Here is an 18,508-nt window from a genome sequence, read left to right as displayed (position 1 = left end):
TTTTGAAATTAGTGGAGACAAGTATTTTAAAGCATCATGCAGAGAAATCTGAAAAAAAGTCAGAATATCTTGTTAAAACTGAAGCTGACCTCACACTGTAAAAACAACTATTTGCCACAGCAGAAGAGCCAGTGTTATCCAATCAACATTTAAATCAGATACGTACAGCTAACTGAAAAGGACTCGAGTCCTGGGTCGAGGTTGGGACTGAAATTAAGTTTTACCTGAAACAATTAGTCGGTTGTCAAGAATATATATCAAGTCCCACTGACGCACAATAAGCTAAACACTCGACCAATAGGGATAGAGATGAATGAAAACTGAAGCAATATAAAGAAAGAAAAAGAGGAGCCAGTTCTTCCTGTGTAAAATCTTTATTATGTGCACAGAACTGTTTGTCAGGGGTTCAGTGAAACACAAGCTGGGTGAGTGGTCCCTTCCCAAGACCACGTATGCACTGCAGAGGGCGACTTCAATTTGACCCCTCAACAGTGACAAGAGGCACCACTACATTTTGCACAACATTTACACCATATAGATGCAACCCCCCCTCCCCTCCCAAATAAAACCCAATGTTACATTTCAAGCCCAGAAGACCAGGAACAAAACGTCTTAAAATAATTCCTCCACATTCATAAATCTGATGGTTATCAATGAGCAAACTGGTGGGAGGACAAAAGTTCAACAGCTATTTAAAAAAATCCAGCTCGACTAAACCAATCTACCAGGTTGTGACTGGAATGTACGACAGGAGAACAAATAAATGTAAAAGCAGTGCATGAAACCGCACACGACTCATATTTGGCAACACGAAAAATAACAATGGAAATACTGATGCTACAAGTTTTTGAGCAGTAAGTACAAACTTCACATAAGAATGTTTTACCACAATAAAAAAAAAAGAAGTTAAGACTTTATCCTTAAAACAAAAATGTCTTTTCTTCAGAAGTATACACAAGCTTGGAGAGTTTTTCCTTTTTCTCGGTGTGTGTGTCGGGGCAAAGTGTGAAATGGGAGACATGATGAGGAAAACAAATAAAGTTAATCTTGGAATGTAGGGCTTGGTCTCATCGCGGGATGACACCAAGCCGGAAGCCGAATCTTAAGGATTTGGCCGTGACTGACCCCGACCATTCGGTTCCTCTCCAAAAACAGCAAAGGGGGCAGCATCTTACATCGAGACCTTGGACACCTGATCTTCCAGTCTGGCGATCCGACGGTCTTGGAGGATGACGCGGTCCCTGAGTGACTTAAACTCTCGGAGGACTACTTCCAGTTTATCTTCCATTTTCTGGTCCATTTTCTGGTCAAAAATGGAAAGAGATTTAGTCAACTTCTTAAAAAAAACGTTTTTCAGAACTTTACTGTCTATTTTGAGGGAACATTTTCTGTATTTAATCTATTTCAAATCACTTTTTGTCGTTAATCTGGAAAATGAGCAGGGATATTACAGGCAAGGAAGCCCTACAGCAGTTACCATTTTTCCCTTGCTGTTCTGCTGAGTCATGACCCAAATACCAAAGTAAGTGCTGATCCATAACTTTAGAGAATTGTTCCGACCATAATAATTACTGTTAATGGGGGAGTCCAAATGTCAGCAAAAAATGCTGTAGGAGAGTTTGAAAAGTGCATCACTTTTCATTCGTGGAATATGTAATAAGCACTTTGAAGAAGCTAGTTATATATAAAAACTTAAGAATGATAAAAGGAACAATAAGTGGGAAAATACATGTTGACACTCACTACTGAGGGCTGTGGAGAGATGTGCTTCTTCTGGACAGTGGGGGTGTTTTCTGCTTTTGTGACTGGCTTGGTCTCCAGGGCGTTTGTTTTCACCACCTTCAGATCCCGGTTCTTCGTGGAGACGTAGCCGTCCTTGAGTGAGATCAGGAGAGGACCTCCGTTCTTCCCAGCGAACCACTCCTCCCCCTCCAGGGCGGGGTCAGGGCCAGACGTGTTTGGATACAGGTCATCCTGGAACAGATCCGACTGGGCAGGTGGAGAGGACACAAAACATGTCATGAGGAGATGAAGACAGCGGGGAAAATGCATACTTTATTAATTAATACCAACACAGACATACCTTACGTGGGACTGTCATGATGATGGGTTCACATTTTCTCTCATGTAATTTGTAAAACCTAAAAGAGGATTATTGTTATGTTAATAATATCATAAACAGCAACTGCAACATGGAAACCTTTAAAACAGACATTCAGAGACATTCAATAATTGTAATTATATACATTTCAACCTTATTTTAACAGAAATTATCAATTATTTAAATGTATATATATATATATATATATATATATCGCAAATGTATTATTGTATGTGTTTTAAAATCAGTTTTAAAAATATTTTTAAAAACGATAAAAACCCTGTTTAAAAAAAGGGTTTTATACTGTGTGCGACTCCACACATGTTTTGAATAACAAAAACATAATTATTGCCATACCTTGCAATTTCACATTTGTTGACATCCAGGCCTCTTTTGGGCATGTATCCCATGCCTCTCTGGGGCTCCTTGGTGGAAAAGGTGCTGAGGTAGTGAACATACGGGGCCTCGTCAGTGATCTCAAAGTACCGAATGCTGCTGTCGCCCTGAGGACACACAGTCACAACTCAAGTCAGTTTTACAATTCATTTATTATAAAAAAAACAAGAGTTTCTTTCCAAGGCCGCTCACCTTTCCACACAGGTAGACTATGCTGGTGTCGGGGTCATAGAAGGGCAGCAGGACCCCGTTACTGGAGTCCATCTCCTGAACACATATTGGCTCATCCATGTTGTCCTGGAAGCAAACAAATACAGTATTTGAAGCAACGTTTCATTATGGAGGACCTTTGAATTGCAGGGCACCAATGTCACCTAGAGACATTGGTTTGAAAAAGTACTTTTTACTTTATAAAAATATCTGTGTACAATAAAATAAAGTATCCTATACAAGTACATTTAGCATAGTATAAAGTTTAGCAAAAAATGTATAAGAACAAATCCTATTCTGCCAATACATTAGAAAATCCTTGTTATTGCAAGTGGAAAAGTGAAATGAAGTGTTGGTGTTTTCCTTTGAATTTAACGCCCCCAGCTGGAGCTATGGTGTTATGAAAAGGAACATTTGAGAGTAAAAAATAACCCTCAACCCACATTCAGGCTGAACATGAAAACGGATGAAAACCCCTGACAGTATTTGGGTTTGTATCACAGCCAAGAAGCTGCAAAATGCAGGTTCTACAATAGTTCAAGAAGTTAAAGTTTAATATGGATAGCTGTGTTTATGTGATGTATCAGTGTGTTGTGCTCAGGATTGAAGGAGATCCACTTCTCTGACGTACAGTTTTCCACAGGGCCAGTTGGCGTTCGCTCATGCGGCTGAATCCAGTGGTGAAAATGTTTCCGTCTGCTAAAAAGATCGCTCTCATTGGTCGAGCTCCTTCATGAGCTTTGTCCTTCTCCTAAAAACAGAAACACACTCGTCAGACTGTGCAGCCATGTTTGTATGTGCTTTGAGTCAAACTTGGGGGGGTTGATTCTGGGAAAGATTATTTTACAAGGGAAACATCCAAGCCCCCAAATCCCCGCGGCGTTTCCACTTACCGCGACAACCTTTTTTTTACGGGGGTCGATAACGCGGACCTTTTTGTCCTTGCAGGCGGTGCAGAGTAGGCTGCCATTGCGGCTCCAGCTGACACTAAAGATAACATCAGGGTGCATGTCCTCCAGGTTGACCATGGCCTCTCCCGTGCCCACATTCCAAATGACGATCTGGTTGTCACAGCCTAAAATGGACACATACAGCACAGCCTGACTACACACACACCACTGTGTCCAAGGGTTATTTTAAGCAACCTACATCACACAAAGCAACACGACAGAAGGCCCTCTGTGAGGTTATTGGTCCGATTTGGAGTTCAGCTGTGCACAGTGGAGTGGACAAATGGCAGACAATAACCAAAACAGTATTTCAGTTTGAGAGCAGTGGGTGTACAGCTGAAGGTTACCTGCACTGAGGAGAACGTTGCGAGCGTTGGGATGCCAAGCCACGATGCCCACCCTCTTGGAGTGGCCCTCTAACACGACCACCGGCTGGGAGAGGGGGGTCTCCAGCCCGTTCTCAGGGATCTGCCACACCTGAGCCAGAAAAATAAACAGGTTACATACCAGACACTAGACAGAGAAAGTATGTCCACTAAAATAGTTTAACAGTACTCAACTGAAGAGTGGACTACAGACAGTAGATTAAAGCTTTGTCTAAATGCGGATATTTCACCCCAGTTTTGGCTAGTCACACTGAATCCAAGTGTCTTTTAAGATTGATTTAAAAGTGATATTACTTTAACATTAACATATCTTAAGGTTTGGGACCCTCCTAGATGACAAATTCTATGTCTAGCCAGATGTTTTAGATGAATACAAACAATCCCACTTATAAGGAATAAGCAGCTGTTTGTTTTTTTAAACCATGCACCAAAAACATTAAATTCCCTAGCCAAGGAGATGCAAGCTTTGTGACTATTTTAAACGAAATATGAAGACACGCTTTATTTACAGCATTGCCTTAATCTAGCTCTTGCTCTTCCTTTTAAAGTGATGCCGTAGATGTTGTATGTTTACATGCCTTCTTTCTGCTGTTACTTTTGAAAGAGGCTATATAAAAAGTAAAGTATATTATTATATTTGAAGTTTGGAAGTGCTTTGCTTTCACAGGAAAACGTATCTTTGTTCGACATGGGGTAAATCAGCATTGGCAATACAAAATAAATAGCTATAAAAAGACACTACAAACACCCTATTCTGGGCTAAAAATGCTACACAGCATTAACACAAATCCTTCTAATGGGCGATATCTGGTGTGAATATCTATCTGTTTCAACTCTTTCTTTGATCCAGCACAGATCCTTTCGAACACTGGGATGTATGAGTCTCTCTTTTTGTCATTTCTAACTGTTAAAAGAAAAAAAACTCAATGCACATGTGATCGTGTTGAGATAAAACGCGTCCTTACCATGACTGTGCAGTCCTCCGAGCCGCTAGCAATGACATGGTCATTATGAGGACACCAGTCGATGTCCAGCACTGGGCCCGTGTGACCGCATACTGCGGGGTAGGACTTGTCTATACGGCCAGACTGTGAGACAGAAGACAACTTTGTTACAGAGTGTGAGCTTCGTCCTCCTGTAAACTGATATCAGTCAGTGAGATATGAAAATGACTGACGGACAGGGCTAATTTAACTCATCTATGAAAGTTATGTTCAGTCCTCTGCAAGACTACAATATATTTACTAACTCTGTATGACCGTCAAATCCAAAATTCATCATTATCTGTTGAAATTATTTCCTAAAAACACAGCCCTAGAATAGTAATAATAGTACACTCAGAAGTCGAATACATTGATTTTTACCTCATAACATTTGAAAATAAAAGAACTAAAATGTCAGCCAATATTTCCCAAAGATCAATTGTATTTTATTGTATTAATTTTTGGTGGTTGACAATGTGAGGAGAGAGGGGCACTCACTGGAATCACAAGCTAAACAACAACAGGAAATGGCTTAGTGACATGAATACATATAATCCTCTGGCCTGTTATGACCCTGAACTAAATTAAATGAAAGGACACAGTAAACCCATTTTAATGTCTTGACCTCATCCAGTGTCATCATGTTGTCCACCTGAATATCCTAAAGTTATAGCAGAGGCAGGATATACACAGAGGATATAAATCAATTAACCCAGTGGCCTAAAATAAGGACGCAGCACCCCTCCTCTCTGCGGCTATCATGTGTTCAATGAGTCAACAGGAAACTCATTGGATGCCTTTACATTCAGGCCGATTCAAAACATTGATTATCTGTGGTCTTTACTATAGATATGAGCCTCAGGGATTGGTAGGTCACAGCAGCATGGTGCACAAGGTCTGCTGACCAAGAACTAGCCTTTAGGATTAATTTGCTACATGTGCTTGCTACACTTGTTTCTATGGGTAAGCATCACAACCACGGTGTCCTATTTTGATGACAAGTGACATGTAACTATTTATTTCTACTTGACAGTTAAGGGCCCTATGTGTAGGATTGAAACTTGTCAAATCAAAACCACAAATCTTAGAAAAAACCAGGACTAAATACATTTAAACTCTTTATTTTTGTGTAAGCTTGGACCTCACATCTCAACAGTAACAGCCCTTCAAAATATCAGTTTTTGATGGAAATTAGGAGGTGGTCCAGGGCGTCACTCACTTTTTGTAGAGGAAGTACAAGAAAGGCTCCTCCCCCGCTGGCGTCTATGATGATGGCGACAAACTTGGGGTTGACGGCACAGAAGGAGCTGTCCCAGGTGACCCTGGACACACGGATGTCATCGTAGCACGCGTCGTTCCTCAAGGCCTGACCAAAGACATGACGGAACTTGCTCTGTCGCACAACTCGCCGCAACATATCTGTACGGAGAAACAAGAGTAAAGTAAGAGGGACAGTTTTGAATGTTAAGCAATCAAAACCATTCTCTACAAGAAAAATATGTGTTACCACAATAAAAAGCGGCAAATGAAATTGATGTTATAAAATCTGGATATGAGGATCTTTCTGTTAAAATTAAGCCCGCCGAAGAAACCTTGGGGTTAGTTTGGTTTAGTGGGAGCACAGTTTGTCTGATCTGAGATTATACTTATCAGCTGTGACTGAGTTTAATTCGTGCATGCAAAGGAAATAAATCAGCATTACCTTCTGGCAAACATTTGAGCTAAACATGAGACACATTTTTACTGCAGCTGTATTTACCTCTTTATCTAAAAATATAATTTTCCAAACTTATTTAAGACAGATACAATTTTCAAGTTCTGCAAAAATGGTTGACTCAAAACTTTACCATATAATATTTTACACTTATATATAATGAGGAAATTAACAGTACCAAAAAGGTCTGCGATTACAAATATTGCACAGCATTAAACAGCAATGTTGAAATAGTTAAAGGCAGAAGTTCACAATATATATATATATTGCTTAATGCCATCGAAAAAACTGTAAGTACCGAAAGAATAATACTAATGATAGAAGTGCATTAAAAAAATATACACATGTATTTATAATTTAAATAGGAGTGTAGACATGCTTAATTTACAGCAACTAGATAAGAGCACAAATGTACTTATTATTCATTTTTAGGGTACTTGGTGCTGCCTCTGAAAATGTAATTAAGTTGCAGAACACAAATCTGCAGCCTGGCAGTTGCTACTACAGAGTGAGAATCACAACCAGGCAGAAAAATGTCCAAGGCACGAAACAGAATTGCCATTGGATATTGGATTACATATTTTAGAGTTTACTGATATGATTGCAGGAAAGGGGTTTACTTTGCATTTACGAGAAAAGGCCTGCAGGGATGTTTTATTTTTACCACATGGCCCTCTGCTGAACCAGAATTCTTGAAATGATCTCAATTGTTGATATGCATTTAATGATCACATTGTGGCAAAGTGCGCCCGTAAGCATGTTCACCTCTATTTTCTTCAACTCTTGTTTCTGCTTACAGCTTCAAAAAACATTATTCAACTAGACTAGATAATTGGTTTCACTGCAAACTCTACTGCTGACATTTTGAACATTGTAAAGATGGGATTTGCAGCTTAAACATGGAAACCAAACACTATGGGAATTCTCCTTAAACTTGTCTTGTATGGTCTGTTGTAAATCCTAAAATATGGCCTCAATACTTGAAGGTGATTTTTCATCATTTCAGTTGCAAGCTATCATGTGTAATTATGTGGAATAAATAGTGTCTAATTATGCTGCCAGTTTGAAGCGACATACTGAGCTGTTATACAGGCTGCAGGATTTCCCCCAGTGATAGCACACCACCTGCTTCTTCACATTCAGACATGGGTTTTGAAAATGGAACGCTGAATCAAAGTCTTTTCGATCAGATAAAGAAACATGGATTAGCTTGTAAATACTTAGTTTTCATCTATTTTTGTAATTGTTAAATGTTTAGGAAAGGTACAATTATTGGAATTCAGCAAAAATATTCACAGTGTTCTCAGTTAGTTCACCTAATTCAATCTGTTTAAGGACAGGATGTGTACAAATTGTTTTTGATTAAACATACATCTTTAAGGATATTGTTTAGAATATGAAGTCAAAATAGCATTTAGAAAAATGTATTTTGTTTTCAAACGAAACCAATCTGTCTGATGCAAATAAAGAAAATTGGCACTAACCATTTAACTTCAATCATCATACCATTCAATGTCAGAACACATAACATCTTCTCATAATAGATAGTTATTTGGCATAAACAGAACTACACTTGAACAGAACTCTTGAAATCTAAGTCGATTTTATGGCAGTTTCCTCTTCCTACAGTACACACAGACACAGCATACCAGTACAGTTGGCATACATTCAGCCTAAAATAAACCCACTTTCATCTGTAACTATTACCATTTAGACATTACTATTTTTATGAATCAAATACTTGTCATGGACATTCGTTCATGTTGCTGCAGGGCTGCATGATGCCTGAAGACTACACACGAGAACAGCTTGTTCCCTCAGTGCATCTCTTTAAGAAGCGCTACCACAACTTAAAAAATGCATCTGACAAAATGAGCTGCTTCAGCCCCTGATGCCGAACATTAGTGCTGTTGTTTGCCACCATATTACCACCCAACTCACAGTGGGGCATAACAGAGTGATGGTGGATTGCCTTATTTCAGCAGTTAGAGCCTAGCCCACTGCTTTGATATTATTGGTCCAGTGCAAGCTGAGGAAAAAATGATAGGATATACAAATATAGTCATCCCAGCAGGAGTCTGGCATTCTTGTCTTTTAGTTCACTGTTTAGACAACGCGATTAAATGGGAGGTCACAATTAAAGATGTAATCACCATCCTTTCACCTAACCTTAAACCCTTTTTATTATGCTAGCATGATGCATTTTTGCAGGTTTATGCTGAATAAACACAATTATCCAATGGAGTTGGAAACAGCTGCACTGTGCTAATGTTAAACAATGGTTGCTAGCTAACGTTAGCTGATACCACAAAGCTCGATGCCCCCTCCTCTTAGTTAGAACTCGTCGCTACAAACTCAAATATCACATAATGACGAGGCTCATATGTGATTAAAACGACATTGCCATCATGGTGGTACAGTACTTTAAGTAAAGACAGTAATAGAGTTGGAAACGCTGTGGAAAAGCGTTGGTTAGGGATAACTTAAGCTAGCTATGCTGGCTAACGTCCCTGAAACAAGGGGGTGGATCGCGTATGCAGATTATTGAGGTGAAGCTCCAGATGTGAAAATCACTTGAAAATCACTTGAAAACGAAACAAAGCACGTGGCTCATTTGAACGTTTGGATGGGTAACAAATGACTTGATAAGTAATGGGAAGTTAAAGTGGTGAAGATAACCATGGAGCGGGTTCCGCCGCACTGCCCCGGCGGCAGCTCGGTAGCTTTGCCGGGGCTGGTCCCGTCTGAACAGCCGCTGACACACTGACACTTTACATCTCAAACAAGGAGGAGGCAACCTTAGGGGTTGTTTCTAAAACAATTTCCACACATGTAACAATAAGGCTCATGCATGTTGTCAATACAGAGCTGTCCTGGTAATATACATTGTGCTTTTTATGAATGGCTGCTCTACTAGCCTGCCACTGTGTGTTATGCATCCGAACCATCCGTTAGCTGGGTTAGCCACCTAGCCTAGCTGCTAACTGTTAGCTGCGGTGGACCGCGGCCAGCTGACGCAAGTGCAGATATTTCCACCAAAGGTTTTTTGGCTGCTCCCATTTTCAAACTCCTCCAGCGAGTTAATGGATGCTGCACAGCCCCGACCGATAGATAGCATGCAAAATGCACAATGTAAAAAAGGCTTTGTAGGCTTTCTTACCTCCTAAATCTATGCACGATTTTCGTAAGCACGGGGGTAATCAATCACAACACATGAATCTGGTAGTTTAGGCGCGCCCTTATCCTGCAGGACGTTGCTCTAGTATCCCTTGTCTCCACAAAAAAAGATCAGCCGCTTTGCATTTATTCCCCTTTCTGACTGCAAATATGCGGCCCGGAGTCTCTGTTTTAAATCTGGAGGTGTTTCTGGATGCCGGTTGATAAATAGAGCATCCCCTGTCTGCTTCTCACCTGCGGGAGACTAGCAATCGTCTACTCTCATCGTTATTAAATTCAATAGGATACGACCGATCACGGCACATGCGCAAAAGGAAAGTGAGATTTCATTTCCCAAGGCTGTGAATGGGGATGGGGCTGCAGGAAAACCGAGTTGTGGCTACCTCCTCGTGGTTTCTGAAGAATACCTACTAAATGATTGCATTTTTGTTCAGCTATGCAAAAATGTGGATTTTCATTGCCAGGAGCATCTTTTGTATCATGGTCCCACCCTACACTGTCAAAACACAATAAAGAAGCCCACCTATAGTCTGTTATGCACCCACACATCCCAAGTAGCCTACTCATGGAAATCTAATAACCAGTCCTTCTGTTATAATTTTCTCTATGATTGTACAGGACAATTTGCACTCTTTAAATGCAAGTTTTCTAAAATTCGTATTAGCTTATTTTCTTTCATATTAATGCTGTTTAATTATCCAGCCTTTCTTACCCGGTCTTTCATTTTGTGGAATTTGAATGTCTGTAATAATGTCAAAATAGCACTAAAGTTAATCATTTAACTTGCAACAATTTGACAAAACTATCAAAAACTGAGAAATTTCTTTTCCCCAGGGCTTTGGTTTCTTTTCAAGGCCTTGGCCAACCTAGATGAGAAGTCCTAAAACACATACAGCTACACGTTTTCAAAAGTCTGGCAAGTGGAACTTGGGATTGATGTTTTTTTTGGTCAAACTTCTATACAGCCGCTAATGTGACAATACATATTTTTTTGAGTAGCCAACTTTTTGGTGCATTTTTATGTTAATGTGTGGCCTTGTGAATTGGAGTGAAATTAGAGGATATACTATTTTAACAGTTCATACTTATTGGGTAATCATAATCTAATATTAAATCAGATCGACTTTACATAGATGCACAAGTAGATTGACATTTTATTTGACAAAAATCATGACGACATTAATATAATAGCTTGTTAAAATCATGAATGAATGGGAAATGTTGTTAGAAAATGTATTTGCATCTCTCTTCACCTGACTTTTCTTAAAGGTCAAGGAGTTTTGACTCTGTCCCGGTATGCATCAGCAGAAAGCGAGGAAACCCCATTGGCAGTGTCCAAGACATTCACAGTGATTATAATGATAGACAAACACTTAAATACTCTTATTTACACCTAGGGGTGAATGTGAGTCTCCAGTTTCCATAAGCTGCACTTGTCTGGGATGTGGAAGGAATATGTGGTTAATGCAGTGAAGTCATTATACACACACACACACACACACACACACACACACACACACACACACACACACACACACACACACACACACACACACACACACACACACACACACACACACACACACACACACACACACACACACTCTCTCTCACACACACACACACACACACACACACACACACACACACACACACACACACACACACACACACACACAACAATTGTGTGTGTGTAACAATTGTGTGTGTAACAAAACATCCTGTTCTTGCATAACCGGCAGAGCATGAAAGCATACATCAGCTACTTTGAATACAACTGTTAAAAAAAATTATGAGCTAAAAGAGGCAACAAATATCCTTAAAACTCAAATAGAAGCTGTCGTTGCAGTTTAAAAATCAATCGAAACAACTTCAACTGTCTTCCCATTTATAGGAGATGATTTCCAAATGTGACAATTTATTTTTGGAGGTTATTAAACTTGTTTTGAGTTGGTTCCAAAGAAAAACAGAGAATCCTTTAATTAAAGTTGCACCATGATATGTGAAATGAAATGTTTTTCACATGACAGTCTGTGGTATTCATTCTGTGGGAAATACCCTGTCATCCTAATATAACACATGTGCCTTTGTGTGTATGAATGCTTTGATAAACCATTGAGGTAATAAAAAGATCAGAACTGATGACATTTCAAAGTCCTTACCTTTCTTCGGAGGGGTCTGAACTTCTGGTGGCCTCTCTTTGGTTTTCTTTGGGACATCAAAGGTATTCTTTATTTGGGATACTTTCACACTTGGACCCTCTTCTGCCACCCGAACCTGAGCCCTGGCTCCTTCAGGTTTGACCCTGGCTGGATTTCTCTGCATTTGATTTTTTTCTTTGATGATTTCGGCTACAGGTTTGTAAGATCCCACCTCACTGCCACTTCCTGCATTCCTATCACTACTGTGGTTGTCTCTACGCCTATCATGGTTTTCCTCGCTGGCTCTTTCAGATGGGAACTCAGGGTATATTTCTCTTTTCCTGGAATTAGCATGATTTTGTCTTTGGTTTTCACTGTGTGATGTCCCCTCATGTGTGTCAAGAGTCTCTGTTGACGTACACCGATTGGGGGGCTTGTTTGCAACCGGAGGAGCCGAGCTTTTGAATCTGGATCGTCTCTCCAGGAATACTCTCCTCTCCATCATGTCAAGGTTTGGCAACTCTTCATCGGGAGACAGCTTTGCCACACGGTCACAGTATTCAAAGTCGATCATGTCTCCGTACTGCTCGTCTATTTGTCCGAGTGAAAGGTGCTCCCACGGGCTGAGATTGACAGAGAGCCGCCGTACATTAGGTGGCACCGTGTAAGTGCCCTTTTCATCCCACAGCAAGCACATGTCCTGATTAGTTGAAGTGTAGCACGGAAGATTGTTAAAATCAAAAGTGTGTCTCCTCTTGACCCTCTCCTCAGAACGCAGATGATCTTTGCTTCTCCTTTGCCCATCAGTAGACCTTAACTGTGCAGTTTTGAGCTTTATGAATGGGTTTTTTGGTTTCTTGGGGACAGGTGGAGGTGGACCTTTAACTTTGGGCTTTTCTTTTGGTACAGATTCATCAACGTTTTCATCTTTAGCCATCTGTGAATTTACCATAATTGTATCGAGTTGTGTCTCTGATGTTTCTCTCTGAGGCATCATATGAGTCAAAGCTGGAGGTGTGATGACTGCAGAGAAATAAATGAGCTGTCTCTCCTTCTTTAAGGTTGCAACCTGTATCTTTTCCTCAAAACTTTCATTGTCTGGCAGAGGACGAGGGATTAAATTGCATTGTTCCTCTGACATTAGTGGATTGTCTTGCAGAGGTGGTGTTTGGCTTTCCTCTTTATTGCTACACAAACGACCTGCTTTGGCCCTCCTAGAGACAGCATCAGAAAACCTTCTCTGATGGGACTGATCTACATGTGCTTTTTTTGCATTAAATCCTGAATATTGACTTTCTGATCCTCTTAAAGAATGATCCCCTTTTGACTTCATATCTCTCTGTCCACGCGGCTCCTCCTGTGCAATAAACTGGCCTTCTTCATCAAGTAAATCGTCTAAATCATTGGTGTTCTTTCTCAATCTTTCCGCTGAGATGCTGTTGTTTTGTGTTGATAGTTGCTCCTTATTACCGTTAGTAAAATCGTTCCCCTTGCTGTGGCCATTCTGGTTTTGCTCCCTCTCTGCTCTTCCACTCCCAGTTGTCTCAGTCTGGGCAGCAGCTCTAACATGAACGGCTTCTTTTAGCCGACACCTGCTGCCTGTCACTTCAGCCGAATGTTGACCCTTTTCCCTCTCAAAACAGACTTCGGCTGAACCCTCTGCATGCGCTTCCTCTCTGTCATTTATGAGTGAAAGGGAGTCAGATCTTCTCCTGCTTTTCTTCTCATTACCTTTATCTTGACTGGCATGCCTGGAAGGTCGTGGAAGGTTATCTTCACACGCAGAAACGTCTCCAACAGCTCTATTTTTATTAGCGGATTGAAGCGTCTCTGTTTTTATCCTTTTCCCTGAGGCTAATTTATGTTCCCCATCAGATGTCATCCAAGTCTCATCCTTGTCCAGCACCACAAAGTCCTCCTCATTAGTGGAATCGCATGAGGCTGTCCGAGTGTCAGGACATAACTTTCTATGACCAAGTTCGGATTTCTTCCCATTTCCCTGCTCCTCCATAGCTGTAGTCCCACTATGAATCACCAACGTACTCCTCCAGCCTTGACTTAAAGTTTGACTTGTCTCCTTAGGGCTCAGGACAGTTTTTGACTTCTCTGCAGTTGGAGTGACACACCGGCTCTCCTTGTCTCCTCCCACCATTTCTCCCTTGGTGTTCAGATGGTGCTCCTGCTGACCATGATGTCTGATTGGCTGCCCAGTTTGGGGGTCTGTACGTGCAGAAGTGACAGGGAGATCCCCTTGGTGCCCAGTGGCAGGGCTGCTCCCACCAATACCCAGAGGGGTCGCAAAACTGCCATCGTCCTGATCTCTGCTCTCATCTGGTCGTGCCGTCTCCGACTGCTCTGTCTCTTCAGTTTGCCCCGACCAATCAGAACTATCGAGCGACTCTTCATCTTTTTCCGACAACTTCTCCAGCTTTTGGCCCATGGTTGTTCAATCTTGACATTAGGAAAAGAGAGAGACACATGTCAATACAATGATGTAATGAGGATGGATTGCCTCACCATCCCAATGAAATACAATAACTTGCCGTCTATTTTTAACCATCTTGAACTTTTCTCTATTTTTGTATATGCTTCTATACTGCTCACGCTTGCCCTTCCATGCCCTCTCTATCTATATCCCCCTATTCTGTCATGGAGGAATGCTGTGGTGGCTATAATTAAAGCTGGTCGGACTGCTGCTAGTGAGTCAGGAGGCCAAAAAAGAAACAAGTCAAGTGAGATAAGAGGTCAGCTGCCAGGTGCCAAGGTCAAATAAAACACTAAGAGAAAAAACTGGTCTAATCTCTTTGTAAACCAAATGGATATGTATTGAATGACACCAAAGGCCTATTTATATGATATGTAACTATCTAATTTTGTAAACATGTCCCCTCAGAGCCAGCACACTGAGAGACATCACGCACTGTAAATTACTGGTTTGGAGACAAGGCGTGTTTGTGCGTCCCTTCAAACCATCTGAATGTTTATCTTTGTTTTGGTTACACAGTTTATAAAGGTCACCTACAATACATGATTCAAGTCACAAGTGCTTTGACTTCTGATCCAAATTGTTTGTCAGGAGGATGAAGGATTATCGCAATTGGAGAACAGCTGAACTGACTTTAAAGTGGCATGTGGAGTCAGAGTATTACAAACAACTGAATGTGCACATGTATTGTTGCTTGCATCAGGTGGGCTTTTCAGGAGAATACACTTAAGTCGATGTAGAGTCCATGCTAATGCTAATGTGGTTTGCTTCTTTCATCAGCTGACAGCAGAGTGAGGACAGAGGTGGCTGAACCTCTTCACCCTGCATCTGCAATCATGCGCTCTGCTGCTTGAGCTATTTCAAGTCTGACGGGCGTTGAGTGACACTTCATTTTTTACAGGTCCGTCTATTTAAACAACTTGCTCGTCCACAGAACATCAATTCAATGATTAGACTTTGGGCTTTTTTATTATGGTTCTTGTTGTGTGCACCAGTCTTTCTTAACGCAGGGAATTTATAGTTGGATATGATGTTATAGCAGCGGTTATCTCTGAACACAAATGTTGAGAGTGCATAAAAACAAGTAAGAAAAAAGAGGACATAGTTACTTTGCTGAAAGTCATATAAATATTAAAATAGTTATGTAAAAACGATAGATAAATAGCATAGATGATAACTAGTAACTTGGGTTTATCCGACAGGGTTATGAGGGTACATCATCATACATTCACATGAGTAGAACTTGCACAATTATTTTATTTAACACCAAAAGGTTTTAAATTGGTCCAGAGCTAAGTTTTGAGTGTTTTAAAAATTGCCCTTGTTTGACCAGAATCTGACTGTGACATACTGCCCTTCACCTGCGTCCTTATGTTGACTTAGAGCTTTTATTTGAAACCTGCTGACATTGTTAAGCCCTCTGGTTTTCTTGTATGATTGATGTGGCTCAAAACAATCCACAGATGCGTTCACTTGCAGCTTTAGTGTATCTAAAGTGTTATTTTGGGATGAATGTGTTATCATGGCAGCAGTTGGGAGGAATCTGTGACATCAGCCTGTGAAACTCTCTCCCTCTGTCTCTGTCCATCTCCCATTACTGTTGTCTCTCACAGTTTAGAAGAGGCTTGTGACTTTGGGTGCACACACTATTAGCCTGGGCTCACATGGGTTTTGTTTTTCCCAACAGAATACTGTGCCTTTCCTTTGGAGCGTTGAGTGCATAACATGCAAAAAAGCTCAAATTCAAATAGGCATGAGGACAGGAAGATATACGGACACATAATCTAGTTTGACAGTAAAATATTCAGAGCAGTATTTAAGGCATGGGGTCATAAAACCAGAAAGTGCTGATACTTTAAGGTGGCACAATGTTTTTATCCAATGTTACAGCTCATGTTGAGATATTTCTTGACTTGAATAACACAGATCAGTCTACATTACCAAAGAACGGATCTTTCAGACACTGTAAATATTTGAAATATTGATTTGAAAAAACCTTTAAGTTCTCCCACTGGACTGTTGTTACTGTAGCATTTACCATAACAGTCGATATGACTATTCTTAACTGTACTTTACTTCAAACAACTGCCTGTAATTGTAGAAGTTGTATCAAAAGCGGCATCACACTGACACAAAATAACCTTATAGAAATATACTTACCAAGGCTGATGCTCTGCCTGCCGTCGTCCAGTAGGACTTTAGTCTTTCTGGGATATCTTCAGCAGTCAACTGCCCCATGATGTCAGACTGACTTCATTTGACTAACTTAATAAGCATGCCCTGTCCATTTAACTCAAAAGCAGCCAGGGGCAGACAGAGGTGATTCACATAAAAAAAAGTTGTACAGTATATTTCAATAAAGGTATGTTGTATAAGTTCTATAGGGAATCTAAATATAGATCAGCTCTTTAATCAAAATATGTTTTTACAATGAAAACAGTGTTAATGCAGCGAGAACACTTAACTGAATGATGAGATTATGCAGAGGAAATGGTTTATTTCCATGATAAACATTAGACTGGACATCATTTTAACAAAATGTAAAAAAAAGTGCATTACACATGAACATTGGCAATGTACAGTACAGTACAGTACACAGAAGTTAACAAAAAAACAATAAACGTAACAAAATCTTACTCCCAGGTAGGTTTTTCATGTTCCACATTTTCCACTTCAACCTCACATGCTTTGGGGCAGACTTGTGCTCTATAAATACACTCTATAAATGCCTGGATCCCCCTTTTTAAATGACACTATGTCTTAATATCCTTCCACACAACGTCCTTAATGTCTGGCTCTTAAGTAGGATTGTCAGTTTGATGCCTGCTGCCTGGGAATAATTCAATAAAATAATTAAATAGTTGCCATTTTTAATAGAGCTTGAAGACATTCGCCTAAATTAGAGATGGCCCAAAGTTTTTTTTCTTTTGCTGTGCTACAAACAATAACTTAATGAGTAGCATTATCAGTGCTTTTCTTTATATTGACCACATCTGCAAGCTAATGTATTCAATAGCAAATTGTAGAGAAAAATATATACAGACTAAATTTCAGAGGCTGAAATCCATCCTATCTAATGTTTTAATGTAAATGATAGTTCTCATTCCAGCAAGTAAGGTTCTTCAGCCAGCTATTGAACCAATACAGTGTACCGCACGTTTTAACAATAAACAAATACAATATTATTATAGGCTATTAATAAATGGAAGTCCATCAAGTATGCGTGTACTGGGGGTGGAGGAGGCCGCTGTGCATGAGCTTTTGCATACATTATTATTTTGTGCCGAGTTATACATTGCAGGGAGCAGGGTTTATTATTTGGAGTGAGGTTAAGTAATGGACAAAAAGCAAGACCATCAACACACTCACAGAAACTTTCGCAATGCCTGTGATGCTTTATGACAGAGCTAAGGCCGAGGTTAAGGCACTTAAATACAAACACAAGTTCAAAACATGAAGCAAACAACCAAACTTAGTGCTGTGGAAAAGGATTTAGTGCCAAAAGCATCACGTGGATGCCAAGCAGAGGCCCACCTGTCAACATACTGAGAACAACTATTGGAATCATATGTATAATATATCAAAGGAAGAGTTCAACATTTTGGGAAATACGCTTATTTGCTGGGAGTCAGATGACCAGATTGATATGCCACTAATGTCTCTAGGTGGTCATTTTGTTGATATTTTCGCTTCTTCTTTTAACAACTTATGTAGCATTTTTGACATGGTTTCAAAGGTGTGTGGTATCAGATGCTGTCAACAACTTTGTAAGTGCCCAAGGTTGAATCATGCTCACGTGAGGGAAAGAACAGGCAAAACCAAATTATGTTAATCAAACTAGCGGAGCAAACCTGCAGCTCCCTGGTTTTCAGGGGAGGAAAGGGAACAGAGGATGCATTGACGTTTCTACTGATCTAACTAAAGAGCTAAATGTAGAAAAACAATTCCAATAACCCCAATGGTTA

The 18,508-nt window shown here is 40.3% G+C and overlaps 1 protein-coding gene across 3 annotated transcripts; it reads right to left on the bottom strand.

Moving 5' to 3' along the window:
• Nucleotides 1–358: 358 nt before the first annotated feature.
• On the bottom strand, nucleotides 359–14,174 carry LOC104958918 (coronin-1C-like). 3 transcript variants are annotated; one of them, XM_010786751.1, is made up of 11 exons: nucleotides 12,080–14,174; nucleotides 6,246–6,445; nucleotides 5,009–5,131; nucleotides 4,005–4,134; nucleotides 3,601–3,782; nucleotides 3,339–3,458; nucleotides 2,690–2,794; nucleotides 2,459–2,604; nucleotides 2,084–2,141; nucleotides 1,744–1,989; nucleotides 359–1,303 (listed from the first exon to the last, which is right to left on the bottom strand). In XM_010786751.1, the coding sequence occupies exons 1-11, from the start codon at nucleotides 14,067–14,069 to the stop codon at nucleotides 1,172–1,174; spliced, it is 3,432 nt and encodes a 1,143-aa protein (XP_010785053.1). In that variant the 5' UTR covers nucleotides 14,070–14,174; the 3' UTR covers nucleotides 359–1,171. The 3 variants fall into 3 exon arrangements, with proteins under 3 accessions (XP_010785053.1, XP_010785055.1, XP_010785054.1); XM_010786753.1 differs by lacking the exon at nucleotides 12,080–14,174 and adding an exon at nucleotides 11,171–11,191; XM_010786752.1 differs by lacking the exon at nucleotides 12,080–14,174 and adding an exon at nucleotides 9,901–10,218.
• Nucleotides 14,175–18,508: the final 4,334 nt, after the last annotated feature.

This window comes from Notothenia coriiceps, unplaced genomic scaffold, assembly GCF_000735185.1.
Source record: "Notothenia coriiceps isolate Sejong01 unplaced genomic scaffold, NC01 NC01_scaffold00029541, whole genome shotgun sequence".
Classification (NCBI taxonomy): Eukaryota; Metazoa; Chordata; class Actinopteri; order Perciformes; family Nototheniidae; genus Notothenia; species Notothenia coriiceps.
Note: the sequence above shows the minus strand (reverse complement) of the source record. Positions and strands in the feature narration are given on the sequence as shown.